The sequence below is a fragment of the Grus americana genome, chromosome 8 (genome assembly GCF_028858705.1).
Source record: "Grus americana isolate bGruAme1 chromosome 8, bGruAme1.mat, whole genome shotgun sequence".
In the NCBI taxonomy this organism is placed as follows: Eukaryota; Metazoa; Chordata; class Aves; order Gruiformes; family Gruidae; genus Grus; species Grus americana.
Genome location: NC_072859.1, coordinates 17,240,128 through 17,267,827, shown reverse-complemented (window position 1 = coordinate 17,267,827; position 27,700 = coordinate 17,240,128). Strand labels below are relative to the sequence as shown.

The 27,700-nt window shown below is 37.1% G+C and overlaps 2 protein-coding genes across 13 annotated transcripts in view; one reads left to right on the top strand and one right to left on the bottom strand.

Moving 5' to 3' along the window:
• FNBP1L (formin binding protein 1 like) overlaps positions 1-18,415 on the top strand; it is a 61,652-nt gene extending 43,237 nt beyond the window's left edge. For 3 of the 8 annotated variants that reach the window (XM_054833801.1, XM_054833800.1, XM_054833799.1), the window contains 11 exons: positions 1,075-1,179; positions 1,710-1,838; positions 3,718-3,864; positions 4,659-4,862; positions 7,199-7,357; positions 10,556-10,570; positions 12,548-12,657; positions 13,283-13,415; positions 13,874-13,968; positions 14,431-14,579; positions 14,961-18,415. In XM_054833801.1, the coding sequence (XP_054689776.1) occupies positions 1,075-1,179; positions 1,710-1,838; positions 3,718-3,864; positions 4,659-4,862; positions 7,199-7,357; positions 10,556-10,570; positions 12,548-12,657; positions 13,283-13,415; positions 13,874-13,968; positions 14,431-14,579; positions 14,961-15,139 (1,425 nt within the window). In that variant the 3' untranslated portion in view covers positions 15,140-18,415. The remainder of the gene's footprint in view (positions 1-1,074; positions 1,180-1,709; positions 1,839-3,717; positions 3,865-4,658; positions 4,863-7,198; positions 7,358-10,555; positions 10,571-12,547; positions 12,658-13,282; positions 13,416-13,873; positions 13,969-14,430; positions 14,580-14,960) is intronic. The other 5 variants (XM_054833806.1, XM_054833804.1, XM_054833805.1 and 2 more) reach the window with 3 other exon arrangements.
• A 451-nt stretch (positions 18,416-18,866) lies between these two features.
• BCAR3 (BCAR3 adaptor protein, NSP family member) overlaps positions 18,867-27,700 on the bottom strand; it is a 109,050-nt gene continuing 100,216 nt past the window's right edge. For all 5 annotated transcript variants that reach the window (XM_054833794.1, XM_054833795.1, XM_054833793.1 and 2 more), the window contains 6 exons: positions 25,756-26,387; positions 22,888-23,003; positions 21,970-22,141; positions 21,666-21,789; positions 20,622-20,831; positions 18,867-19,792 (listed from right to left, as the gene is read on the bottom strand). In XM_054833794.1, coding sequence (XP_054689769.1) covers positions 19,605-19,792; positions 20,622-20,831; positions 21,666-21,789; positions 21,970-22,141; positions 22,888-23,003; positions 25,756-26,387 — 1,442 coding nt within the window. In that variant the 3' untranslated portion in view covers positions 18,867-19,604. The remainder of the gene's footprint in view (positions 19,793-20,621; positions 20,832-21,665; positions 21,790-21,969; positions 22,142-22,887; positions 23,004-25,755; positions 26,388-27,700) is intronic.

The following is a 27,700-nucleotide window of genomic DNA, read 5'->3' as shown; positions in this document are numbered from 1 at the left end:
GAGAGACATGCTTTTAAAAATGAGAAAATATAAAATTCAACCAAGTGTGTTCAAGGTGCATTCTGATATTCTGCTGGTTTTGTGTCTTAGAAATTTATTACAACTTTGATCCAGATTATTGTGAAGCAGTACTGGAGAGGAGAATTTCTATTTTGTTGTTGTGGACCCAGATAAGCAATGTCTTGCTTCAGTGTCATGTCAAAGAGTTTAATTCATGGTCGGAGGATCAGAGTAGAAGCAGATATGGTAGTTTTAGATGCTATCACCTTTCACCAAGATAATTCCCAGAGTTCACCTCAATCAATCAGCTGTGTTCTGTGCGCTATATTTGCTTGAGTGCAAAGTAAGTTCTTTTAAATGCATACAGCCTTTAAGGGACACAGTAACCTCAGTTGCCAGACTTTGCACTGAAGCAGGAGAGCAGTGCTCACCCAATCTCTGTTGCCGGTTTGTCTCTAGAGGTACTAACTTCTTGAGCTGCAACAGGTTTTCCTATAGCAGTTGTCTTGACCATAGCTGGATATATTGAATATCAGGTACATCCAATACTGCTGTCTGTGCTGCTTACAGCTACGCCAGTTGATATGAATACTGATGATAATGGATGAGTATGCTAAGATCTTTTAACGTAGATAAATCCTTCAGACTACCTTCAAAATAATTTAGTTGAATTTATTCAATTAAAATTGATCGCTGAAGAAGGGAACTTCAAAATTTCACTCAAACAATTCCAGGCTTAAGATTTCTGCCCCGTAACTTTTATTTATGTTATTGAAGTCAGGCTAGAAACTGGACTTGTCTGTTTATAATTAGGTTATTTTGTATTTTGATTATCTGATATTGTAGAGCATAATTATAGTTGTTTCCTTGCTGGTACTTCAAGGAGATAAATTTTTAATTGAAAAGGTGAAAATTTTTGGGAGTTGGTTGCTGCAAGAACAATGTATTTGCTTAGAGGTATTAATTGAATTTAAGATGTTTAAATGGAGGCTTTGATATTTAGAATTTGAAATTACTGTACAAAACCACAAGGAGATAGTGGCTGTTGAAGCAGTAAGTTTGTGGCTTTTGTAGAGCAAAAAGAAATTTGAGAGAGAATGCAGAGAGGCAGAGAAGGCACAGCAAAGCTACGAAAGACTAGACAATGACACTAATGCGACAAAGGCTGATGTTGAGAAGGTAAGAGCGGTGCGATTTGTTTCTTTGGTCTCTGTTATAAAAACCTTTCATTTGCATGTTTATCAGCAGCACTGGAACAACATTCTTTGTATAAAATTGTGTATAAAATATGCTTGCTTATTATGTGCAAAATCAAAGTTACAGTAAAATATAAGACAGCACAGAGAGGGAGTATGTTTCATTAGTCTTGAGATGATGCTGTGGAGATGATGACTATCTTCCTTAAACAGGCAGACTTACTGGTGTTTGATATCTGGTCACTCATGCCTATGGTTTTTTTTAGGATAGGCATTTAAGCAACGTGGCTAAGGGAGCTAAAATGATCATTGCTCTCTCTGTATGTAACAAATTAGGTCTGTAGACTGTCAGTATATATGAAGTCTCACATTCTTTTTATTTCAATTGTAAGGGTATCAGTTTTGATGACTTGTGATTAGTGTTATTGCATAGTTCATAAAATAAATTAAAATAATGCTCTATGTCATTGAAAAGCACGAGACGTGTTTGAACTGATAACACTTTCCTACTAGGCTAAGCAACAGTTAAACCTGCGCACACATATGGCCGATGAAAACAAAAATGAATATGCTGCACAACTACAGACTTTTAATGGGGAACAGCACAAACACTACTACATTGTCATTCCTCAGATTTACAAGGTAAAATAATTAACAGAGAAGGTATGTCTGATTTTCTTTTAAAGGAGAAGTAGATTTTAAAATCTAAAAATTTTATTTTGGGGATTTTAGTGGATAATTTTATCCAGAAATTAGCATAATCTTGATATAACCTGCATTTTATCATGAGGCTTACTGCTTACAGTAACTATGCTTAGACTTGAAATGAAAATAGTCTGTTGCATTTTCTATGAAGGCTTTATATTTTATAGACTCTTTGTTTAAATATTGCTGAAGAGGTATGGCAGAATAAGCATTTGAGACATCTGGGTGAGAGCAAACATGTAAAACAATTTTAATAAGGTTTGATCACTAGTTCTTTTGCTGTTTGTGTGTGTGAGTGCTTTGATCCTGGCAGAGGTGAAGGAAAGCGTATAGCTAATGATGACTATGTGGTTTAATGTATCTCATGTACAGCTATAAAGTGGGTGGATTGGAGGCAGAAGTACTTCCCCCCTCATTGCTTCATCAGTATTACCAGCAATCCACAGAACTCTGTAAAATAATAAAAAAAATTAAAGGCCAAATTAGATCAATATTTTGCATTTAAAAAGGGGATTTCTCAAGGTGCTTCATGTAGCTATTAAGATTTTTTTTTTTAAGATTCTTTCAAAGCCAGAGAGACTTTGCCAAACTAGTTTGAAGTAAGGGTTCACAGGAGAAAATTGCCTTGGATTATTAAAGAATTTTCTAATATTTTAACTGCTAAGCAGTGCTAGAGTAGATCTGACATCAGCACACTGATGGAGGACTTGCAGTCAACTCCCAAGAGAAAGAGTTTCATCATCTTTGTTTGTAGCTTGGACCAGAGTTTTGGTTTATTGCCTTTATTTCTCTAGGGTTAAAATCCATTATCGTTGTAAGATATTATGCATGTTTTTTGAAATCTCCAAGTAAGAGCAGAAAGACCTAGTCCTGCTTTCTCTTGGGACTACATTTTTATTATTTCCTTGCAAGTATTTGGTAATGTTCTATGGGAAAACCTTGGGAGAGGGATTTAGTTAGCATGATTGTGTTGTTGCTCTGTTTTGGAGAGATGAAATTGGATGCTGTTTGAGACATCTGCCTTTGTTGGAGTAGAAACAGGAAAGATCCAACATATTTTTCCATTTTTAATAACTTATTGATGCATGTACTATTGCTTTTTGTTTTCTTTTGGATTTTTTTCCACCTTCAATTATGTGAAAAGTCCAGGGTTATTATCTTAATAATATTTCTCTTTAATTTGTTCTTTTTGTTATGTTCCAGTAGAATTTTATTACAAATCTTATGTAATGGTATTCTTTATTTTCTTGCACACTTCTAAAGGAAATGGTTTGTATTTCAAAGCAGAGAGCATGTCTAAACAGCATATAATTTTAATATTTCTATTTTTTCCTATTTTTTAAATCATTGGTATTTATTGGAAAGTATAAAAATAAAAGCAAGATAGAGATATTTATCACCAGAGAGAATTTTTTTGTAACTAGAAGGAGAGAGTGAGGAGATGTAGAAATTAGTAGAATTTCTTTACTGTAGTTTTTATTTTTGCATGAAACAAATATTTTAAACTGAATAGGTGCCTGTAGACACTGTACACATGCTTTAAAAAAGAATAAAGAAAAGTAAGTCCAGTCCTTTACATCCTTTTTAAAACTCAGAGTATCAACTCTGTGATTACTGTTTGGGGCATCTTAAGTCTATGTCTGAAAGGACTTGATTTTTTAACTGAATTAAGTTCTGTTTTGTTAAGCAAATAAAAATACTGGGAAAGCACAGAAATTCTGTACTACACTGTGGTGATGACAGTAACTACATACATCCGGATTGGGGAAAAAATCTGCAAATAAAAGCCTTGTTTTATCTTACTTTGTGCTTGCAGCAACTTCAAGAAATGGATGAAAGAAGGACTATCAAACTTAGTGAATGTTACAAAGGCTTTGCTGACTCTGAGCGCAAGGTTATTCCGATTATCTCTAAATGTTTAGAAGGGATGATCCTTGCAGCAAAATCAGTTGATGAACATAGAGTAAGTAGAACTGAGCACCTTTTTAAATGTGCATGAGCAATTAACTGATATGGAAGCTGTGGAGAGGGGAAGGATGGACTTAACCTATACGCTTGTTTTTCTGTTGTCAAATATTTGTCTTCTTGAAAAGTGTTGTGACTTCAGTTTAGGCCTAAACGTTTGCTTCCACTTTCGGTGTCTGTTCTCTTTCTGTTTTATTGCTCTCTTCTGATCTGAAGATTTCTGACGCTTTCTCACTGGATATGATTTTGGATGCGTTGGTTTGGTTATCCTGAAACACCCTGGACTACCAACGTGGTTGGTATTTTCTCCAGTATGTAGCATTAAATCATATAAAGGGTGTTCAGTTAACCAAGTATCGTTCTGTGTCCTGCTTGATTGCAGCTACTGGTACTTCTTTCTTATTCCTTCTATTATATCTTACTACATGTAGTTTCTTGGTGTAATCTTTGTGTCAGGGCTAATGTTGCAGGATTAGAAGGTGGAGTAGTAGTTTGGCCCTAAAGCATGTCCTGTTTTAAATTTGTGATAACCCTTGGGGAGTATTTGCTGGATTCTGAATAGCAGGGTATGCTTCGATTTGCACTCCTGGTAACACTGCTGAGAGACAAAACAACAGACGTTATCTTAACTTGATCTATCCAAAAGCATGCGTTTTGAGCTTCTCTCTCTCACTTCCCATCTGTGAATCTGCAATTAAAGGGAAAATGTATGTCTCTGTGGTTTTTTTCTCTCCGGCTCTTGATGGGTTTGCTTGTTTTGCTTGTTTAAACTCCTTAATGTCCTATGTCTAGGACTCTCAACTAGTGATAGACTGCTTCAAATCCGGTTTTGAACCTCCTGGAGATTTTCCATTTGAAGATTACAGTCAGAATATTTACAGAACTATCTCTGATGGAACCATCAGTACACCAAAGCAGGAAGGAATGAGAATTGATTCAAAAACTACAGTGGGCAAGGCTAAAGGAAAGCTGTGGCTATTTGGAAAGAAGCCAAAGGTAACAATTAAGAAATTACTATTTGGGAAATTAAAATGTGAAGATCTAGAGTGCATGGTAGCAGCAATTTATTTTAAAATAACCTTCCCCTTGCCTGCCACTGTCTCTTAAAATATGTGCAAGCAGATCTGAAGGTTTGAGTAGGGTTGGATACTTATATTAAAAATCAAGTTCTCACTGGGGGAAGTTTTGCAATTTTTTTCCTAGTCATTTGTGTCTGGGAATGTTTTTCCATAGTTATTTGATAAAAGTAGCTTCCCATTTCTGTAACATTTCTAAGTTTCTGTAAAGACTTTCTGCAATTGCATAGAAAAGGTGTTAATTGTGAATGTAAAAGGGCAGGGGGAGTATGCTTTGGAGTCGGGCAGACTTCGGTCTCTCTCTTTATACTACGAAAAGCAATCCCCCTCTAAATGTCACATTTCATAGATGTTTATATATAGGAGTGCTATATAGATTTTTATTATACCTGCCGCTAGTTTTGAAAACTTCTGAGGTTTTTCTGGAAACATTAGAATTAATAATACCTCATTGATAAAACATACCGCGGAAGCGCCATACAGGTAAATGTCCCAGAAGAAACATTACCATGAAATAGGTAAAAATATTCCTATGCTCAAAAGCAGAGAAATTACTCCTTTCTTATATTATTTTATGAGTTTCAATTAACACTTTCTGTGCAAGATGCCTTCATGGATCAAAAAAAAGGAATTATCAATACATGCCTTGGCTATAGAAATGAATAATGAAGCATATTCATATTTAAATTTTATGCTAGATCTTTATTTAGTATTGGAGCATATCAGTGAGTCATTTTAATGATTCCCACAAATTTCTATGAGGTTCTTTTAATGCTTTAAGTCAGTTTCTGCCATTTATTACAGGAAACTATTCTCAGAGCTTGTTAGTGGTAGGATTTATTTTCCACTTGATAGTATTCCAAGGAAGCAGATCTTTACAGCAGGAAAGAAAATAGCTGATTCTTTATTCCCGCTTCAGTATATTATGTAACTGCAGCTGTGTGTTAAAGTGAAAACGGATTGGTTACTTTTCATGCAGTAGATTTAATGATTGATAATAGTTTAAATGCATTAATGCCTTAGCATATTTCTTGCATTAGCTGCAGAGGTGGGTGAGATTCAGCCTGTTCTGAAATTAGAACATGATTACTGGTTTGACAAGAAGACATCTTTTTGAGAATTTTGGAGAGGGAAGCTATTGGTTTTCAATCTGGACCATGACATTTACTGTAGTTACAAGAAAATCCTTCGTGTGATGACAGCTGAAGAAAGCCAGCAGGACTTTCCTTACTCTTTCTCTGCCCCAGTTTGTGCACTTTGTACGTAGCATTTCCTGTATGGAATCACAGTTATACGTATGTGTATAAATACTACATGCATCTCTTCCTTAAGGACCTGGAGGAAATGGAAGATTATGTCCCTTTTTTTTCACCTGTTTTTGGGGAAGACAAAGAGTGCTCTACAAAACAGCAGCTGGGAGCAAAATACTTATCAGGAGATACATATTTAATTCCAAATACTATTTCCTGGTTTTAAAAGATATTCTTAAATTGGCTAATACAAAAACATGGTGATTTATTGTAGCTGGGATATTCATGGGGGCCTTTGAGCCTTCATTTAGCTGAAACCATAGTGGGTCTTGACTTCCAGATATGCATTTAACTATTTTTGATGTTGTCAAAGACATAAAAGTCTTTTGGAAAGGGAATGAGTTGTGCAGCAGAGGAAATAGTACAGAAAAAATCCAAGTGGGAAAAAGCAGCAGAGGTATGAGAGACAAAAAATGAGAGAAGCAATTTAAAAAAAGGGGAGGTAGGTGGAGGAAGTTCTCGTGACGATCCTGATTAAGAATGCCAGGCAGCCATTGTGTCAGTCCAGCTTGTTTTAGTCATTCTCCGTAGATGTACCTGATATTTCTATTTTTGCTTGCCTGGTAGGGTACATCAACATGTAGGAAGCAGCAGTGAGCAGGAATGCACAAGCTTCCAGAATGGTGTAACTAAAGTTGGCAAGGCAGAACTTCCCATTTTAAGAAAAGAGACAGTCAGCTTCGGGATCTTGTTAGGATCTTGTGGAAGTAGTTAGTCTAAAGTCTTTTTGAATAGTCTTTCATTCTCTGCACCAACCTGTAACTCTGAAGATTAGTTTCATGACAGAAACCTTTTAAAACCCATACAGTTATAGTGTAAATATGTCTGGAACGTTACAAGCTGTTTCTGTGTTGGATGGAAATTTTATTTTTGTAAGACAGAATTTTCATTTTAAAATCACTTTGAACATTTGGCTTATTTATTGCTTTCTTTATTTCCACATTAGCCACAATCCCCACCCCTAACCCCTACTAGTTTATACACATCCAGTACTCCTAATGGGTCCCAGTATCCCATATTCTCCATTGAACCAGTGCATTATTGCATGAGTGACATAAAAACAGGGAAGCCCAGAATTCCTTCTTTCAGAAGCCTCAAAAGAGGGGTAAGTTTGCTAACAAGTTGAAATGCATGATGGGCTATGAACAGTGTGTTTGTGATGTGGCTTTTCTAATGCTCTTCACCCTCATTATAAGGCTTACTTGGTTAAAAGTAACACTTCACCTATAAGCTCACTGGTAGGATTGTTTCATATTATACAGAAGTTACCAACAGGTTAAAAAGAAGCTAAAAATACTCTTTATCGCATTCCAAATACTTGTGCCTAAAAGAAAGGTGTTATAAAGAGGGTGCTCAGCATGTGTTTGAAACCTTTCTTCATTGTTGTTCACATTCACAAATGTTTTCCTACCATCATGTAACATATTTTTGCAGTAATTTATCATTGGGTATATAGCCACCATAAAAAACATCTGACAGATCAGATGTCTTATTTGCTGACTTCTAATTGAAATAATAGTACTTGGTTATGAGCCACTGAACAAAGAAGGGAGAAGTTTCCTATTTTTTGTACATCAAATGCTATAGCACATGGTGCTTGCGGATTTTTGAAATGTTACCATTTTAATGCATTTTCTGATTAATAAATTGCTCTTGTTTGTCTAAGGTTCTTTGGGGTAGAATTATTGAAAAATTACTACCAAATGCCACCTTCTGAGACTTATCAATTCCTTTATTAATTTACAGTGGCACATTCTGCACATAGAATTTGTTTGGAAGACAATAAAAGGGAAATGTTAAGTGGTTTCCTAGCAACATGTATGGTACTAGTGATAAATGTACTGGCACTTTCCTGTTACGTCAGTGAAACACAGGCAGCCTACTTTCTGTACATTTTATGATATTTATTGATCCAAATAATGAGATAATTGGATATGTTTGATTACATATAATTCATGATTTTCTGATATTTGAAACCAATATTGACTCGCTGTCTCATGTGCATCAAGAATGTTGTGCTACTGTTGACATAATATGGAGATCGCAGTACAACAATGTTATATTGCAGTAAAGTTAATGATTTAGAGGCTCCCTTGCTGGCATTCTGATATATAATGAGTTACACTTAAAGCATTATCTCTGAGTCATGTTGTGGCACCTTATTTCAGTCCCCCAGATACCTTGCAAATACCCTTTCTACCACCACCAGGTTTTAGAAAATTATTGTGGTCCTCTAAGTATTTATGGAGGACAGTTTTTCTCCTTTCCCCTTCTAAGTCACTTATATCATCATTTGTTCCTGTCATGCAGATAAATAATGTGTTGCCTTTAGTACTCAGTGAGGAACTAACGGGATTAGATAGTTGAAATGGCACAGGTCTTGGTAACAACCTCCTTTTTGTTGATCACCTAACGTACTGACCCTTGGCTCACAAATCACCACCTTATAGTATCCGTAGTTCTAGAACCTCTTACTGAAGCAAAAGATAGTGTCCTAGCAACTACAGAATGCTGTGGAAAATGAAACCATAGTTTTAGTCATTTTTTTTATTCTTGCAATTCATTGTTCATGTTGTAAAAGTGAATGAATTTAATATAGAATAGTATTCCGTAGAATTAGCAAGGATCACTAGTGTCCTACAAATCTGGATTAACTCAAATATCCCACAATATCCCATAGTTTATCTCTGTAAATCTTCAGGATGAACATTTATTTTTTATATATTTTGAAATTCCTTGCAAGCATTTTAAGACATCACATACTGAGTGCCTTTTCAACTTAGATGTATACTGTAATTCTAATAGGGTTTTTTTATCTCATTGATCAGTCTTATCTTTATCTTGCTTCGGTGCTTAATAGTTGCTAGTACACAATGCTATTTTCCACAGTTTTGTCCCTGGAAAATGAGGTCCGAGCAGTATTGACATGCAGAACTACCAAGCGGTATTTAATTTGCTTCTGCTTCTACCGCAGTTTACCCATGAGTTGGCATATACCAGACAGTAAGCATACTGGTTATTTTGTTTAACGTGCCCTGCGCAAGATTTCCCTCAAGGCACTGGAGATGACACAACCAGGCTGCCCTCATTCTCTGCTTCATGTGTTAGGTCTCCCTATTGTGCTGTATAGTGAAAGCAGCAAACAGAATAACAGAACAGGTTATGGAAAAGTCTTGTAAGTGTAAGCAAGTGTAACTTGCTTTATCAGTACTGCTATTGCATGCTGCTTATTATCCTTTGTATTCTTAGCATTTCCAGATAGTGCTTATGAGAGATCTTTGCTCAATGCCACTTGATACATAAATAGATACCTCATCAACAGCGATACACGAACCTTACTTGTGTTTTCTTGGAAGACTCTTTCTAAAGGGAGCAAGAAGTTTATTCTAAAGCCATTTTACACCTTTGGACTTTATTGAGGTTTCTACCATAGTATCATTTGTGAAGGTGCTTTACTTTCCTTATTGATAGAAATTCTAATTTTGTGTGTGCGCCCCAATCAACAGCCCTAACAATTGCTGAGGGTCATAAATGATGTCAGATATATGTCTTCTGAGTTGCTTGGTGTTTCTCTGGAAAGGGTTATCCAAAGTATCCAAGCACAGTAGATCATCTTCAAAATGCTGTGAATGTTAAACCTGAGATACAACACCTGGCATCCCATGTTTTATTTGCTTCCTCAGGGATAAAGTGTTTACTCTTTAAATGTCTTTATTTTTGTCTGGACTAAAAACATTTCTAGGATAGCAGCAATGACTCAAATGCTGTTTTCAGAAAGTAAAATTACTACCTTCTAAACTTGAAAAAGGTCTTTGTTTATTGTAGTTCTACTGTGATAATAAAGTAAATACATTGTAAAAATTACATTTCTAAAAGTAGTGGATTGTTAGCTATAATTAACATTATTTGCATATGGCTGACCAGTCCTTCATCATCATCAAATTCTGCTATTTTGTGCAATGTTGGCTGTGTGTTTGTTTCTTCTACAGTAGTTCTTTAGCGTATTATTCAAAATATTAAAATTCAAAAGTAGTTTAATGACGTGTATTAGAATTTTGTAAGTTAAACTACCCATTATCACCTAGTAATTTTTTAAATCAGTAATTTTTAAAGCAGAAGTGCATTTCTGATTATTGTATTTTGCTTTTCTTGTGCTTAAAGTAAAATGTGTATTTTATAAACTAAAATTTTAATCCTTAAGCAGTATTTTAAAGATACATTTTTAGGCATTAATCATTTTTGTAACTAGTCATTGCATGTGAATAATTTCCCGTTTCTTTCTGTTTTCAAATGAACTGTGCAGTGGTCGGTGAAGATGGTAAGCCCGTGTGCTGATCTGTCTGCTGTACTTCTGCTAAGATAGCATGAAAGTAATCTTCTGAAAATGTTTCCATATCATAACTGCTTTAAGTCAGGTGCTGAAATACATCTTCAGATTTTCCACTCATATACACAGTCTTCTTAATCATCCATGCTTAATGTAAGATAATTAGACTTGTGATCTGGCTGCAACTCAGTCTGTGATTTGGGAATTTTAGGGTTGACCAGTATTCACGAGTTGGTCACGATGGAAATACTTGGTGATTTCTCTTTGTCAGGAAAATTGTTAAAGCAGCTAAAAATAGGTATATGAAAAGATTACAGAACTTGTGTAAAGGAGGAATATTGAATATTGCAAAATTCACTCCTTTGAATTTAACCCAAAAATTGCAGAGGAGATGATTCTTTATGCTTAGGAATATTAGAAAGCTGTTCTATTAAATGAAAACTACACCTTAATCAATATTGTTGTTTTGCAGAGTAAATCAGCAAAAATTCAGAAAAAGACCTCTGTTCTTCTGATTATTGCTGTAGGATACTGCGGTTTTAACTGACCTGTAAGGAGGAATGATACAGAGGATGTGATTGTCTTTTTGTTGCTTTGTAGTGTGTAAAAGGACCTGAAAGATTTTAATTATTTTTTTCCTCCAGAAAGATACACTTCTGCTTTATTTTGAAACAACATATCTGGATTTCCCTCTTTTTATGGTGTCTTGTATTCCCTTCTTAAAAAGCAGTGAGGTCATGATTTTACAAGTGCAAAAGAACCGAGAAGGTGAGGGGCAAGAAGATGTTAAGAGAGGGTATTAGGAACTTGGCACCTGAGCCTAAGGCTGCTTGTGTCAAAATTGCAACAGTCAAGTTTCTGTCAAGTTTCTTCTTGACAAAAGAAACGCTGTCCAGTTCGGTTTGCCTCTGTGGAGGGTTACTGTAATGGCAAGGGGGTTTCTTCTGCTAAAACCAACTTTCTGAGGCAACTGAGACACAAATAATGTAACTTAACTTTCTGTTATTAAGACATGTACCATATTTCCTTCTTGACGCTGTTGGTGTCTGTCACCCTGAGGGGAAGTTTTTACAACAAACTCATCAGACATGTAAAAAATCTCTTCCCATGCTTTTCACACCCAAGTCCTTCCATCCTGTTTGTAATCTTGGCGCAAGTTTGCAATTAAACCTTTGCAGGTTTGGGGTCATAACGATAGGTGGTCTTAGGTTTTTTTTAAAAAATATTTAAATTTTTTTTAAAAAAAAAGTTTTGAAAGTAAGAGGTTTTTCCCCCTCTCTGAAACATTATTTTTTATAATGAAAAAGGTGACTTGGAACATTTGACCAGGTTTTGATTCAGACTAACAAATTTAAGTCAAAATTTTGATGCTATAAAGGCTTTTTCTGTGCTCTGTGAACTAGTTTTACTTGAGGTAAAACGTATCAGAACTTTGCAAGTTTTAATATGTTTTCTAGCAAGATTGCTGAACTTCCAGAAGAGACCTGTAATAGTACTTGGGACTGAAGATCCAAAATACAGTATTTTTCTTTTGATAGCATTGAAATCGCCATAGAACACACACTCCAGAGAAAGAATCCGTTATATACATAGTAATATTATAGACACATCTTTGATTTTTGTTCTGAAATTACTCTAGTAATTAATTCTGTCCTTTCTAAATCTGCTTTAAGTGCAGTGGATATAATAGGAGATACATGGCTCAGCTTTTCAGAAAAATAATTAACTCTACAAACTTTGAATTACATCTGTGAGCCAACTCTTACAGCAGGCAGATAGAACCTTGACTATGGTCTGGCAGCAAGAACGTGCATTTATTCTGTTGCGGTGTTTTATAGAGTTGTGTGTCAAGTAGAGTTTTTAAGAAGGTCCATCCTGCTTCCAGTGAACCCTGTCCGTGTGTGGGTATGTCAGTTCAGCTGTCCTGATAGGCGCCTGTTACCTGTTTAATACTACTTCTGCTTGCAGGGCCCTGCGCTAGAAGACTTCAGCCATCTCCCTCCAGAACAAAGACGCAAGAAACTGCAACAGAGAATCGATGAACTTAACAGAGAACTACAGAAGGAAACAGACCAGAAGTGAGTGCATTTTGTGGAATTTTGGCATGGTTCTCTCTATGTCTGTTTATTTTGAAGTCCTCTATCTACACCAACAGTGCTCAGAAGCTAGGAGAGAATATACTAGTCCAGGCTATTACAAAGTATTTTTTAGTTCATGGTTTATTGTATGTAGGTTCTGTTAGCATTGCTTCCTTCTGCTTTACTATCATACACATTTTGATCCTAACGTTGCATAGGAGACGTTGGATCTAAAAGCATACATTAAAAAAAATACCAATGCTTAGGTCTGTTGAGCAAGAGAGCTGCAACTTAGTGCATTAAGAACTTTATTAATATTTAGGAAATTGTGTCTAACAAACACTATGGGAAACAGTCGGACTGTTCTCTGAGACTGGATAGAGAAGAGTCAACAGTTGCAGTCCTTATGTGCTTGCGCACGACACAAGAAAGGAAGGCAAAGTGCTAAGATGACAGAATGGGAAAAGGATTTAGGCGTGGTGTGGGGAGCAGTAGTTCCTGTGTCTGTGCTTAGTATCTAATCATGGGTCAAGATCTTATACACATAAACATTATTTTAGCTTTAATGAATCAACACTGATGTATGTCATTTTTATAATGATTTTTGGGTTTTGTACATTTTTAGAGATGCCCTCATCAAGATGAAGGATGTTTATGAAAAAAATCCCCAGATGGGTGATCCAGGCAGTTTGCAACCAAAATTAACTGAAACTATGAGCAACATGGATCGTCTTCGGATGGAAATACACAAGAACGAGGTTAGACTCTAAAACAGTTCCTTGTAAAATGTAAATGAGTGATAAAAATGGTAATTTGCCATACAGCACCCAGAAAAGACTACTTGATATAAGAAGGCGCTCGTCATAGTTTTTTGTGGGGTGCCATATTTTCAGGTACATTTATCTAGCTAGACTAAGGATGTACATTACTTAAGTAGTAAACTGTTCAGAAGAATTTCTTGTTAATCACTTATTCTGAAATTCATATGTGATTAAAGATTATTTTTTTCCCTAAGACTAGTGTGGAGTATAGGCTAAGCATTAGGTTCATGCTTCACATGAAGTAATTAGGAGACTTCATGTGTGAGTGCAGTCTCTGTGTGGCTGTGTACTGACAAGTAAACTGTATGCAGTTAAGTGCATTTGTTCAGTGGTACTTGCTGGTTTAGAATCAAGTTTACTTTGACACCAGTTTTTGTCTTTTTTTTTTCCCCAAGGCCTGGCTCTCTGAAGTTGAAGGTAAAGTAGCAGCCAGAAGTGACAGGCGGCACAGCAGTGATATCAACCACCTTGTAACACAAGGCAGAGAGAGGTCACTATTCTATCTCTACTGCTTTTTATATCTTATGCTAGAATCTGTTGTTACTTATTCTCTGAAAGTTTATGTCCTTCTCAAGGAAGATCTTACTGGTTCTGAATTCTAGAGGTCACTTCATGTCATTATGGTAACATTAAAAAAAAGTGAGTCTAATTGAAACACCCACTCATATAGCAGCACCTTTTAAAGCTATCTCACTCCATTGCCTGACTCACCTGTTTTTCATGTTCTGTAGAGACAGGTATGTCAAATTTATGTTTGTTATGTAGCAGAATTCAATCCAAGCCTTTGTTAGATCAGTATTTTCAGAAAATCACCTCCAGCAGTAAATAGAAAAACTGCTAACAGGCATTCCCAGAGTGATCCACAGTCTGTGCTTTCTGTGATGCATATACATTCTGAGTTTTAGAGCTAAGAACTCTTCAGAGTCCTCACACTCCAATCATTGCATTATAGCCCTGAAGGGAGTTACACAGATGATGCAAATCAGGAAGTTCGAGGCCCACCACAGCAACATGCACATCCAAATGAGTTTGATGATGAGTTTGAAGATGATGAGCCATTACCAGCTATAGGACATTGCAAGGCAATATATCCATTTGATGGTAAGGTTGACAACATACACTATGATTCCTTGACTATAACACCTGGATAATTTGTTATAGAGAAGATAGGTTAAAATGATTTAAATTATCTGTATGAGCCACTAGTTGCTTGTAAGATCAGTGGAAATTTTATAAATCACTTTAATTCATGAGCAGTACTTTTGTGCTGTTTTAAGATAAATATTAGCACAACTATTGGCAAATATTCAGCTTTACAAATTGGACTAGGCTTTTGTCTGTAAGCCTGTTTGACCATATGTTCTCTTGCACAGATTTTTGGTTCTTCCTGTTTATGTATAATCTGGAAACTATGCCCTGGGAAAAAGATGACTTAAAATTCTGTCTGAACACTGAGACTTCTTTGCCTCTTGTTTTTCCCAGGTCATAATGAAGGCACTCTAGCAATGAAAGAAGGGGAAATTTTGTACATTATTGAGGAGGACAAAGGAGATGGGTGGACAAGAGCTCGAAGACATAATGGAGAGGAAGGCTATGTGCCAACATCATATATAGATGTAACGCTAGAGAAAAACAGCAAAGGTGCAGTAACCTATATCTAACAGTAAAGTGGCAGCTTTCAGTTGTACATTCCCCGGGGAAAATAGTGGAAAAATAGTAAGTTACACAGGTTCATGGAAAGCATTAGAATATCAGAAGTCAGCAATGGTCTGCTGTTTGCAATGTGAGTTTGCTATAGTGTTTTTCAGAGATGACCACATTAAATTATGTATCTTACACTGGTCTGTAATTTTGACCAATGTCTTCTGCTTTGTTTAACTGATCTAGTGTTCCTGCTTTACGAAGCACTAAATCCAGTTCAGCTATTAAACTGAAAAAGACCAGGATTTCTGCTTGTTCTATAGAATGCTTTGTTTTTATAGAGAAATTACTTAGTTTTAAAGATCTCTTAAGATTTACTGTTCCCACTTTTATGACTTAAACTATATGCTTAAAACAGAGGGTTTTTTTCCTCTAATAACTAACTGAACTCAGTTACTGAAAATTATTAATTTCCTTCCTTAGCAAATACTTGGCAGCTTTCACTTCTTAAAAAGGAAAATGTTTTCTGATTCTGAAAGCTCAACAAAAATACTCAGGAAAAAACATTACGATTAAGAAGGACAGAAAGTCCACTGACCTGCCTCTCTCCTTCCTTTTCAGTACTTGTAATGTAGAATGTTGTGTATTGGACACAACTTCATTGTTTTAACTCTAGATACCTTGAACAAACAAAAAAAAGAGACCACATGTAATGCTTGATGTCTTACTGAAACCTCTCTCTGCTCCTGAAAAGGGAATGATACTATATTCTTAATCTGTGTGCCTGTAAGCTAAGTCTTTGAATTGTATCATGTTTAGTTTGAAATCAAGGTCTTAAATGTGCAGTAATTCCCCTCACTGTTAAATCACTGAGGATTGGAAACTGCATTGCACTACTTGATTACTAGAAGAAAAACAAAAAAGCTAATCTAAAAGATGTAGCTCGTATTTCTAATGAGAGTTTGTGGAATTAAGTACAAGGCTAATGTATAGCCACTGAGAATGGCCTGTTAGAACTGAGCACGCTTCTCTGTCTTCTAAAGGCCTTCAGTAACTTTGTTCTTTTCTCTTTCCTCTTGGACTGCAGGTTCCTGAAGCGGGTTTCTGAGAAAATGGGCGAGATCTTGAAGGAGGTTACATGCAGCTGCTGGGGGGGGTGGGGGGTGGGGGTGCTAGACTGGGAGGCCCAAGGGGAAAAGCTAGTTGCATGAATGCATGCAGACGTACATTTAGTCACTAACATCTTAGCATCTCCATACATAGGTAAGGATGTATTACAACTTCTTCAATTTGTGCAGGAAAACAGAGTTCCATTACCAGAGAAAAAAGGCTACTGCTCCTAAAATTGCTTTATTTTCATTGTCCTAGGTTGTCCCAGATGCACAAACTATAGTTTAGCTTGTGCTATGTTTTGGTTATCTCAATTATGCTCTTTTCCAACTCCTTTTAATTGGCAGTCATTTAGAACCATATGTCAGTTATCAGTCTGCCTGTGCCACCTCCATGCTCGCCATTAACCTCCTCCTGCATGCCTAGGACATTCAGGCATGTCTGCCTAACACTTTGCCATCGTTGCTTGTCTTATTTTGTAACAAATCATTTTGTTTAAATATCCTCAGCACTAGAGTTTCATCCCAGTATCCATGTATGCTGCTATAACTATACCACTGCAACCATCATTACATTCCAGTTTTTGGCATAACTGATAAGAAACCATGATGTATTTGTGTTGATATGGGGAAATAACACATCTCAGCTCTAGCCTACGATGCAACCAATGAAACTCCTAGAACTGTGGTCCATCTTCAGCACATCAGTAACCTGTTGTGAGCACTGAAAACCTGGAACACCTCTGGAGAGAATTCACCACTGCAAGCTAATGACTGTTTTCAGAAGTCAACTACTTGCCATTCAAATGCTGCCTTAAACTAGAGTGCCTAAATCTGTTGTTTGCCAACACTACCACTTACAGTATCCCACAAAGGGCTTTGTGTCTCAGCTCTTTTCACAGTGCTGCAGCTGCTGAGGTAGCCACGGTAGGTGTTTTCTAGAGCTCTACTTTACTGGATACATGGTACATCATGAATTTTATACATTGAAACGTGTATCTCCATTTGACTTTAATATTTTTTTAAAATATTTTTATGGAAACTGTCTTTTAGTTTTTCACTATGAAGCTCCAATTTTAATTACTGCAGTGCTAGTCCATTTCCAGGTGATGCTTCATTGTATGGACCAGTTGAAATTTGAGTGATACTTCGTAATGATCTATGTGCACTTTTACTTGTAAACAATTGAAATTTGGATATGTTTATACGTGTAAATATAGTTGTCTGCAGTGCCCCTATTGCTTATGTTGTCTTGCCTCCCATTTGTAGCTCTATTAATAAATACATCATATCTGATTTATTAGAGTGATAAGAATTAGACTAGAGATGTGGGGGGGAGGGATACTTGTATCAAAGCAAGCTTGTCAGCCCAGCCACCTGCTGTTTGGTGAAATGAAATAATATTCAAAACATCCTGTTTTTCTGGGGTCTGAAGCAATATTTGGATGCAGCAGTGCTGGATTCTTTTTAATTTCAGTGTTATTAGGAACTGTACTACCAGTAAAACTGAATTTGAGTGATGTGTAGAGGTTTATTCCTTTTGTTATGTATACCACTATTACACAGCTTGACCTTGTGTATTATGGGGGCTATTAAAGTTTAGATTTTTTGAGCTTGTATACAGGGTTATTTATATAATAATGTGACATTACTCAATACTGACAAAACTACTTAGGTAGTTTTTGGGGTTTGGGGGTTTTGGGGGGGGTGTGTGGGTTTGGGGGTTTTGTTTTGGGGTTTGGTTTTTGTTTTGTTTTTTTTTTTTTTAAATCATGTGATCTGTGTATTTTCTGCTAAAGGGCCTGTGGTTTGCCTGGCTAACAGCCTTGCAGGTCAGTAATAACACTTCCTGGTAAAGGACTAAATGTTCTTTTCACGCTACTGTTTGTTTTTCTAAAACCAGGATTTGCTTCCTTTGGAGGCAGGTTGCTTTCATGAGGGATAGTGCAACTTGTATGAGGGTTATTAAACATAGGAAAAAGACATTTGTACTTGCACAGCTAGTTACAAATCACTTACTCTAAAATTCTGAATGTGAGTTGTCTTAAAGAATCTTACATTTTCCAGTAATTTTTAATCCTTTTTTTGTGCACATGTTGATTTCCTAAATGTTAAATGCTTTGTTTAAAAATAGTGTTCTCTGTTGAGAATATTTTCATGGAATAAAAAAAAATCTTTTCATGGTCTAATTGGCTTCCCCATTTGTCTTCTGTTAAGATTGACAGGGAGACTTTCAGCATGAGGTCTGGTAACCTCTTGTTACAGTGATAGAACCTCTGCTATAATTTTAGATGGGAGAAACAGGTAATACCACTTCAGTGTTGGTTTTGTCATTAGGCTACTCACTCAGATAATTTCAAATGCTGTAAGTTAACATCTCCAGAAGTGGGCTTACTGACAACAAGCACATGTAGCTCTAACTTAAATGTTCTTGCCTAAATGTTTATACAACTTCCGAAGATAATGCTTACACACCAATTCGGTATGTGACAAAGTGGAATTTGCTGCTAAAGCAATCTTTATATAAACACCATGCATGCTGATTTCCTATGAAAAGTGCTAACAGCTTATGCTTTGCCTTCATCCAAAGAAGGAAAAAAAAAAAAAAACCAAACCCCAACACTACTTACCAAACTGATTCACCTCAGTAAATGAAGCAAGTTTAATATATACATACACCCACATTTACTCATATCTGAAAGCATTTTAATTATCTGGATTGTTTGTTCTTCCTATTTCATCATTCATTCCTGGCAGCGTAGTTGTTGTGCAGGCTCCAGCAAAAGCCAAAGTACTACAGATGCTGTCTTAAAATAAAAAAAAGTTGTCCCAACACATACACAACTAATTTTCTACTTTCATAGTGCAGTGATATTTGAGCCTTCTCACAGGTAAAGGATCATTTCTACAACCTGCAGTATTTCTGTGATCTGCAAATATGCAAATTATTTTGCATAAAGATACACTTTAATTCACAATTCTATGCGCAGTGTTTTATATTCATAAAAGGAATATTATACAACAAATTTTCTGCTATGTCATATACTTTATCATTTTATTTACTTCATTTTTAATATTAAGATACCAATGCCCTTACTGCTAGGCATTATCAAAACATGGCAACTCTGGGGAAATACAGAAAACTGTAAGACTATCTTACAGGGATAACCTAACTGTTTAAAGAGCTCATTAAGTGACTTGGTGACACAGTAAATAAATAATTTGTTTAGAAATCAGTAGTTTTAAAACAAGTGTGCATTGTGCAGTTAAAAGTTCTAAACATCTTGTGAAATGCAAGAAGTTTGTGCAGTATCAAGTTGCCAAAAGAAAGCTAAGGTTATTTCAAGTATATAATTTAAATAGTGTTTACAGACTCTTATATACTTAATTGTTCCACCTGCTTCACTGGAGAAGGTTCCAGTTTTCGGGAAAGTGCAGTTAAAATCTGTCTGAATTTCTTGTATCTTTCATTTTGATTAACTTGTGCTCCTTTGCTGCCCCAGAGCAATCTCATTTGAAATTCTGTCTTGAAGATTTCACTCATCTCTTCATCTGGCTGGAAACCTAGTAAGTAAAAAGAATCCCATAATATCAGCATCAGGAAGGTTTTATTCAGAAGAAATGGCTTTTAAACTGTATTCCCTCCAAATAAGCTTTAGTGTGCTGGGTTCCTTTTGCACAATGATTTTAACAAGCTAGTAAAACAGTGACAATCCTTTCCATCTGTGACATTTTAGTAGCACCACACAAATAGCTCTAGGGACAGGGGGAGAGGCTATCCTTTGCTCAATTCTAATAGTCTAGAATTGTCATTATAGCCTGACCTTAAATATAATTACTGATCTATACATGCTGCCTGCAGAAATACTTAGATTTCTCTCCCCGCCTTTAACTTTTTCACTGCAAATTTAAAATACAAAGTCACATTATTAACATGTTGCTGCTTTCTGGCTGCAAGCAGACAAGATCTTGGTGTTGCATCTCATGCTGCTGTAAAGAATCCTATTATGATGGGTGGTGTTTTATTCACAAAAGTCAGAGTAGGAATTTTAAATTGTACAGAAGAGAGGAAGTTACCCTCAGTCCTTACTGTACTGCTATTCAGGTGCTAGAAGGGTCACCATATTAAGTCATGAGAACTTTGAATATGTTTAGCAAAAATGTGTGCTCTGTTGCTTATTGAAGAACTATAGTGCTGAATAATTTACTGTCTGTTTTTACACAATACTGACGTTGTCCTCAGACTGAGTTTCCTGCAGGACATTTGCTACTATCTCAACTTCCATGAAAGAGGAGAAGAATTTCTTGTACTGACTTATATTGGCACTTACGTGGAGACCTTACTCTTCAGACATAACCCACACATTCAGTTTCTCCTACTAGTGCTCCATACCTTCCAGCATCCGCGCAGCAGTCAAGCTGTACGTTTCTGCATTCTGTGCTATCTGACGAGCCGTGGCCAAGTGCTTGAGCATTATTTCGCAGCTTTGGTCATTGCTTTCCCACAGGTCCACGCCTTCAAAAATGACAGCATGTCGCTCCATCAGGGTAACAAGAGGCATCAGCAGTGGCACAGTTACGTTGTGTGGAGCACTCATGGCCTCTGGGATAGAGCGTAACAAATCATATCATCAGACATTATAAAACCTGCTAATTAAGAAGGTATTGTAACTGCAATATTCTTTTCAAAGTTGGAAACTACTGTTTGTCTTCCATCTTCCAAATTAGCACCTTACCTCAGATACACCTGTCCTACCAGTTTCCAGTGAACTGGTTGGAGGAGAAGGCCAAATTAGTGTTGAAAAACTCTTACTCGGTACAGGAGAAGGCTCTGCTGAATTACTAGACAGTGGCACAGAGATTTTAAACACATTTAAAAATCTGAGTCATTCCAATAAATTCTATGAGACTAAAAAATTTTCCTTCTCTACCCCTTCTCTTAGAGAAGTGCTCAGAGAAATGTTATCTCCACCTTGCACCTCTTTGGAGACTAGAGCTGCAAAGACTCTGAATGCAGGAGCACCTGATGTGATCAGAGGAATTATCTGACTAGCCCATTCCTTTGTATTGTATTTGAGGATTCACCCTCTGATCCAATAGGCAAAGCAAATAAAAAACAAAATCTGCCAGAAGTAACTCTCCTCTGAGGAAGGAGGAGATTTTTTCTCCTGTCTTTGAGGCATGATGCTGCAGTGTTTGGAGTCTGGATTTGTGCAGAATGTTACATTCTGCATGCACACAAGCACATACTGATGTCTGGCTGGCAGACTGTTTCCTTCTATTTCATTGTCTTATACTGCATTATACAGGTTCATGTAGTCATTTTAACATACGATGCACGGCTATCAAAACTGCAGCTGCCTCATCTCCCTGTGTAAGGAAATCTGTAGTGGGAGAGTTAAAAAGCTAAATAGAAACCAGCGTCGCTCATACTCACTATTCCACTCATCTTGTCCTTCATGCAAAGCTTTGCTAAATGGCTTCAGCTGTTTTTCATATATAATAGCAGTCTGGGTGTAACGATGTCTTAGAGACGTCCAGGTTTGTTCTAACCTCGTGACCTGTTCATGCAAAATAGAGAATACCCATTATTGACTCATAGCAGTGCACTTTTCCTGGCAATTGCTATGGAAGTTTTTGTTCTGATGATCGCTCTAGTCTTGAAGAACTTTTATAAATTAAATTAAATAAACCATCAAACAACTCCATGTTTTGGAACATCAACAGAAACAGATTTTTACCTGTGGCATTTCCAGTGCTTTCATAATGGCAGAAAATGCATACAAATCCCCCAGTGAGTCCTTCAGCTCCACTGCGACTTGGATGATCCTGTTTAATGTTGCTGCTCTGTCTTCTACATTTCCTGTGCAACCCAAGATATCCACAGCTATTCCTATTGCCATGGTATTGTGCCTGTAAGTGAAACAATTCATACTAGTAGTTACAAAATATTAATAATACATTATGCTGTACATGCGTTCAGAGAAAATCAATTCAAAGATATATTTCAATATCTCGATGTGCCTAGCAAACTTACTCTTTCCAATATCTTTGTATCAAGAGCAGTAATGCTATTATATGGAATATATATACATTGGCTTTGAATTTTTGTTTTAATAAATGTAATAAATTTTCCTAAGATATTACTACTATACAAAATTCTGGTCAAGCAATTAATTTTTGGGAAAATTGCCCCAATTCCCTTTGTCCTCCAGACTCAAATCCTGGGACCTTCCCCCTAAATCTTAGCAACCAAACTACTGAATTCTGAATCAGAGAAGCAAAAAAAGCTAGATCAGGGATAGAGGAACCTAATTGTTCCCCCTTTTGCAGAGATTTTACAGAAAGATTTGCCGATGATTTTTTACTTTACTAAGTACTTTCCTAAGTTGCAGAAGGCAAGTGTTGTGTCTCTTCCACAACCCTGCTTTCAATACAATTCCCCTTTCCCTGTAGTACATGCATGGAGTTCCCCCATGACCTTAATGAATTTTTCCTATCCAAAAAGAAGTTATATGCCATCTCACTAAATTATCTGCTGTACTCATGAATTCAGAAAACGTACAGGAGAGCATTGTTTGAGGAAATGTAAAGTACAATGTAGCAATGCTCTGATCTTCTGGCCATCTGCCCTTAAAATGAGTAACAGAAACATTTACCTTTCAATTAAGTCAAGGCGCAGCTGGTGTCCGTAAGGCAAGGTAATCAGTTCAAGACCAGAGCTCACTCCCATAATCCTCCTCATCTCTTCAGAAACTTCTAGTATTCTTGCCACCTGTCAAGTGCAAAAATTTGTGCGTGAGTTTTGAAACTAACTTCAAAAAAAACCCTGGGCACGTAGAAGTCCTCCAGGTTAGTGCAGAGCACATAGAACTAAGTGCACAGCATGCAACATTAGAATACAGTAATCTAGGAAAAACTTAACTTCTACACATTCAGTGCCTTACACAAAAAGACCAATAAAATATTTTTTTTTGCATCATTCAGCCATCAGAAAACATATAAAAAGTGTGACTAAAATGCTTTATCAAGCTTCTGTCCTCTACTTCCAGAAGGAGATTCATACACGAGCTCTGGGAAACATGGTGCTTTCTTGGCCTGATCCTTGTCAGGGTGGCACTGCTCTTCAGCCCTACATACACATTTGCTTCGCCGCCTTAATTTCTAAAAAAGCTGACAACTCGGAATGTTTTTGGATTACACCACAGGGTCCTCATAAGGATTAATTAGTAAAAGGACTTTAGGGAGGATACCGAATGTCAAGTGTGTAGTGGTCAGTATGTGAAAGCTGACACCCTCACTAATTTGTCTTTGCTTTTTAAACATACAGTGTTAGCTACTGGTTATATCAATAACAATTATATATGCTAATTACAAGGAAACCCACACTACTATGCTAATGTGAGATTATATGCTAGTTTAAGACCTGTACGTTGACACATTTACAAACCAATCTGTCTGCTGTTTTCTGATGCACCCATCAGCAGGCTTTCTTAGTTGCGAAAAGATGAATGCAATATCTGGGCCACACAACAAGCCTCATTGGTATAAAATCTAGCACTGTAGGGAAACCTGTTTCACTTCTGGAGACGCAGGAGTGATACAAAGCCCCTGATTGCTACTCCTTCGACACAAAAAGCCCTCTTAGGCATGCAAGTGGCAGATATTCACTCCATCACTTACCATATGGGTGCTTCTTTCATTATTAGAAATGTCATTATTTAAAAGGAAAACTGAGCTACTGATGCCACACGAGAAGACCTACAAACTTCAGCCTTATCACCAATTTCAGTACAAAGCACTTACTCTGGTCCCAGTTCACATGCCAATCTCATTGTATCATGCAGTTCTTATCAGTGCACTAGTGTGCAGCAAGTTACCAATGAACAACAGTCATTGGCTCTCAGCACTGTGAGATGAAGATAAAATAGACTTCTCGACACGTCCCGGCTAGTTACTGGTCCTGCTCCAAAATCCAAAAATCTTGTTTCTGTAAAACACTCCAGTGACTCAACTGTACAGGCTCTCACACTTCCAGCAGGCCAGTTTCCTTGGCCCCATTCCAAAGTTTGTAGGATTTAAAATAAGGAAACTAATAATGAGCTAATTGAATATTTTTTTTATATATATATATATATAAAAAAAAAACCCCTTACTACTTCTCTAAGGTATGCATATCCTATGCCTTCAAGCAACATACTCTTTTAACAATATATTAAAAGACATTCTAGTTATTGTTACTAGGTTGATGGAGGAAAAGGTGAATTTTGAAACTAAAATGTTAGAGAATGCTCTTTCTACTCTTGGAACCATGGTAAAGAAGCCACAATCCATCACTTCTGAAAAGACCAAGCAGTTGTGGAGCCGAGTTTTTCTGAGTCACCGTGTCTGCATGAAGCCTCACTTAGCAGCAGCCGACACTGCTACTAAGGAGGGAAGCTGTGTTTGCTGTTGGCAGGAACCCAGCAGCTGGCAGACACTCATGCACACTCATCCCACCGCTGCTCCAGTGACCTGCCCCCTTCCCAGACCTATGGTGTGAATCAGTGCAGCAGCACTAGCAGAGCGCTACTGACATGTTTCTTCTGGAGCACCACCTTTCCCCACTTCCCCTCTTGTCCGCAATTGAGTTGCCCACTAAGTAGCCATGTGTGCTGCTTCTCAAGCTGCTCTTAAAAAATCAACCAACTGAAATCCAACAAAGCCTCTGACACATGGTTCCTGTAGCTGCTCCGTGGCAGGTACAGCACTCAGTTGTCTCAGCAAAGTGGTGCAGATTCAACTGCAGTTGCATTTCTTTTATTACACAAATTCATCATCTCTTAAGATGACTTCTCCTGTGTTTCCAATATTTCTGATCTGATAGCTGATTTCCAAGCCCTGTCAGCTGAACAAAGTCTATATTGTGAAAAATAATTCTTTGTGGTTTTACATCTTTCTAAACAATTCCGCTAGCAATACAGTTCTCTCATAGGAGATAAATGCAGAAGTCCCGATAGCTATTTTTCCCACACCACCTATCCAGCTGTAAGACAGAGACTCAGACAAAGATTAGAAAAGCAGCTAGTTTTAGAAGTTTAAATATATTTAGTTCAATTGAACATCTTATATTATGTCCAGCAGTATGGCAACCACATAATGTTTGTCTACTGTTTGCCCTTCCAAGCTAACTAGCTATTTCCTGTCACGAGTAATTCTTTCCACAGTGTTTTACAGAGCATAGATAGCTCTTCCTCCAGTATAGAAGAAAGGGTGAATCACAGATATAGAGCATCTGATATGAGATTAGAGAGATGTATGGAACACTGAGAATTTGAGTCTGATGTCAAGGATGGTGTGAGATCTTTAATCCAAAGGGTTTGTTAACATTCTTGTTCTTAAAAAAAAAAAGCCCTAAAAATTCCTGCAAGCAAGTCAATACATTTATTACATTAGCCACAAATCTACCCATTAATCTTTTCAAATCCGTTCTGTAAAATGTCTTAACTTGCACAATATAAAATAAAATGCAAGAATTTTTTTTTTACCTTGCAGTCCATTCTAAGAATATGCTGTGCAATAATCTTTGGATTGTTGTTGGTGAAAAGCTCCTTAACTCTTCTTAACATTGATGTTTCCAATGGCTTATTTTCAGGAGGAAGTAGTTTGGATTCAAAATCATTTGGTTTAAAACTAGACACCGTCTCAAAAACAGGTGCATAAAAGATGCTGTCTTCTTCAGTCATCTCAGTTGAAGCTTCTGCAGAGTTCATTGTAGTGTCATCTTCCAGGATCAAAAAGTTTGTTTCAGAGTTCCTGAATGAGTGTGTTCCCCTCTCCTTTCGTGTCAGATGTTCCACATAGCTGTTTTTCTGACATAAATGTTGTTTTGTTGCTGCAGGATCCCTGGCAGGGCTTAGTTCACAATAGTGTCCTTCTGAACTGTGGGAAGCTAAAGGAGAATTTGGGGGCTTCATCTGGGATGCTTTGCTGGGTTTAGGTGGAGGCTTCAGGCAGAGCTGACTGTCTGATCCTCTAAGAGCTTCCCCTACTTGTGACTCTGAGGTGACTTTCTGAACAACTGTGGGGCTTAGAGAAGGTTCACTGCCTGTTCTAAATGCAGGAGAGGTTGGACAGGAGTCTGCATCTGCTTCAGGTAATCGAGATGGATGTCTTGAACCTGCAGGGGAAAATGGTATTTTAGAAGGCCAAAACATATACAATTCCTGATGCCTGTCCCAGGGTTCATCTCTTAATGCCATTTCCTGAGGAAAATATTGTCATATCATGTCAAGTATTTGCTGACAAAAATGTATATGAAATTATATTTTGAGGAATGAGCTAACCAGCAAATTCCATTCACTTGCTGATCCTCCCAAAATCCCAAATACACAGAACAGCTGCACCATAATATTATTCTGTGGTAATGCTGACAATAATTCCAGTTCCTGCTGCATACACAGGCTATACTGTCAGAGCTGGATAGTCTCCATGGCTTGGAATAGGAGGTTTCTTTGTAACCTGATCTAGGCTATAAAAACAGAAACTTCCAGCCACACCACATAGCAGATGAGTCATTTCTGAGAATGACAAGTTTGAGATGAAAGAAAAGCTTCCCAAAGACAAGCCTGAACCTGCAATAAGGTATGGAAGGAATGAATTTCAAGGATGCTAATCTTTTTGCTAAACAGTAGCTGATTTGAAGAGCTGGAGAGACACATGCATATACTTCTGTGCCTCATCCTGTACTCAATGCATATGCAAACCTTGGCATTCAACCTAGGAATGAACCCTCTATCAGCCATTCTCAATCTGCAGTTCTCAAGTGCATTTGCTGGTATCTACAGCAAAGCAGCCAGTTGCATCATGTGGGCTTTACTGGTTGTTTCCAGCTGGCTCTCAATTTATGCAGACAACGAAATCTGCAAATCACAGCCTGTGACCACTGATAAGCAGTATGATACCAGAACGTGCTTGGAGGACCCCATGACAAAGTGCACAGCAGTAGTCTTCAGGTTAACTATTATAGTACCAAAAGAAAAGTTTTTGCAGCCATGGATTGGAATAAGATGATCAATTCAACTACTGGTGAACAGAAACTTGTTTTATGAATGTCTGTCCATCCCACTGTTAGCAGGAGCACATCCTTTCTAACAAAATACAGTCTCACTATACAAATACTTAATATTAACTTTGTCTCGAGAAGCCTTTCCACAATAGGCACTATAAATTTTAACAGCTACCATATTCAAAATGACTAGCAGCCTTGGAAGTCAAACACTAAAATTTGCCCACATAGGAACAGATGCATCACTGCAAGCTTCCTTACACAGTATGTTAGTATGGAAACAATTGCTCTGAAGAATCTGAGAAAGAAAAAGCCATGATCAATAACCGATCAAGTGTTGGTACATCTTGTATCATGGAAGGAAGACAATGAAAGTGGCTGTGGAACCAGAGAGCAGCAAAAGGAATGAAAAGCAAAAAATAACC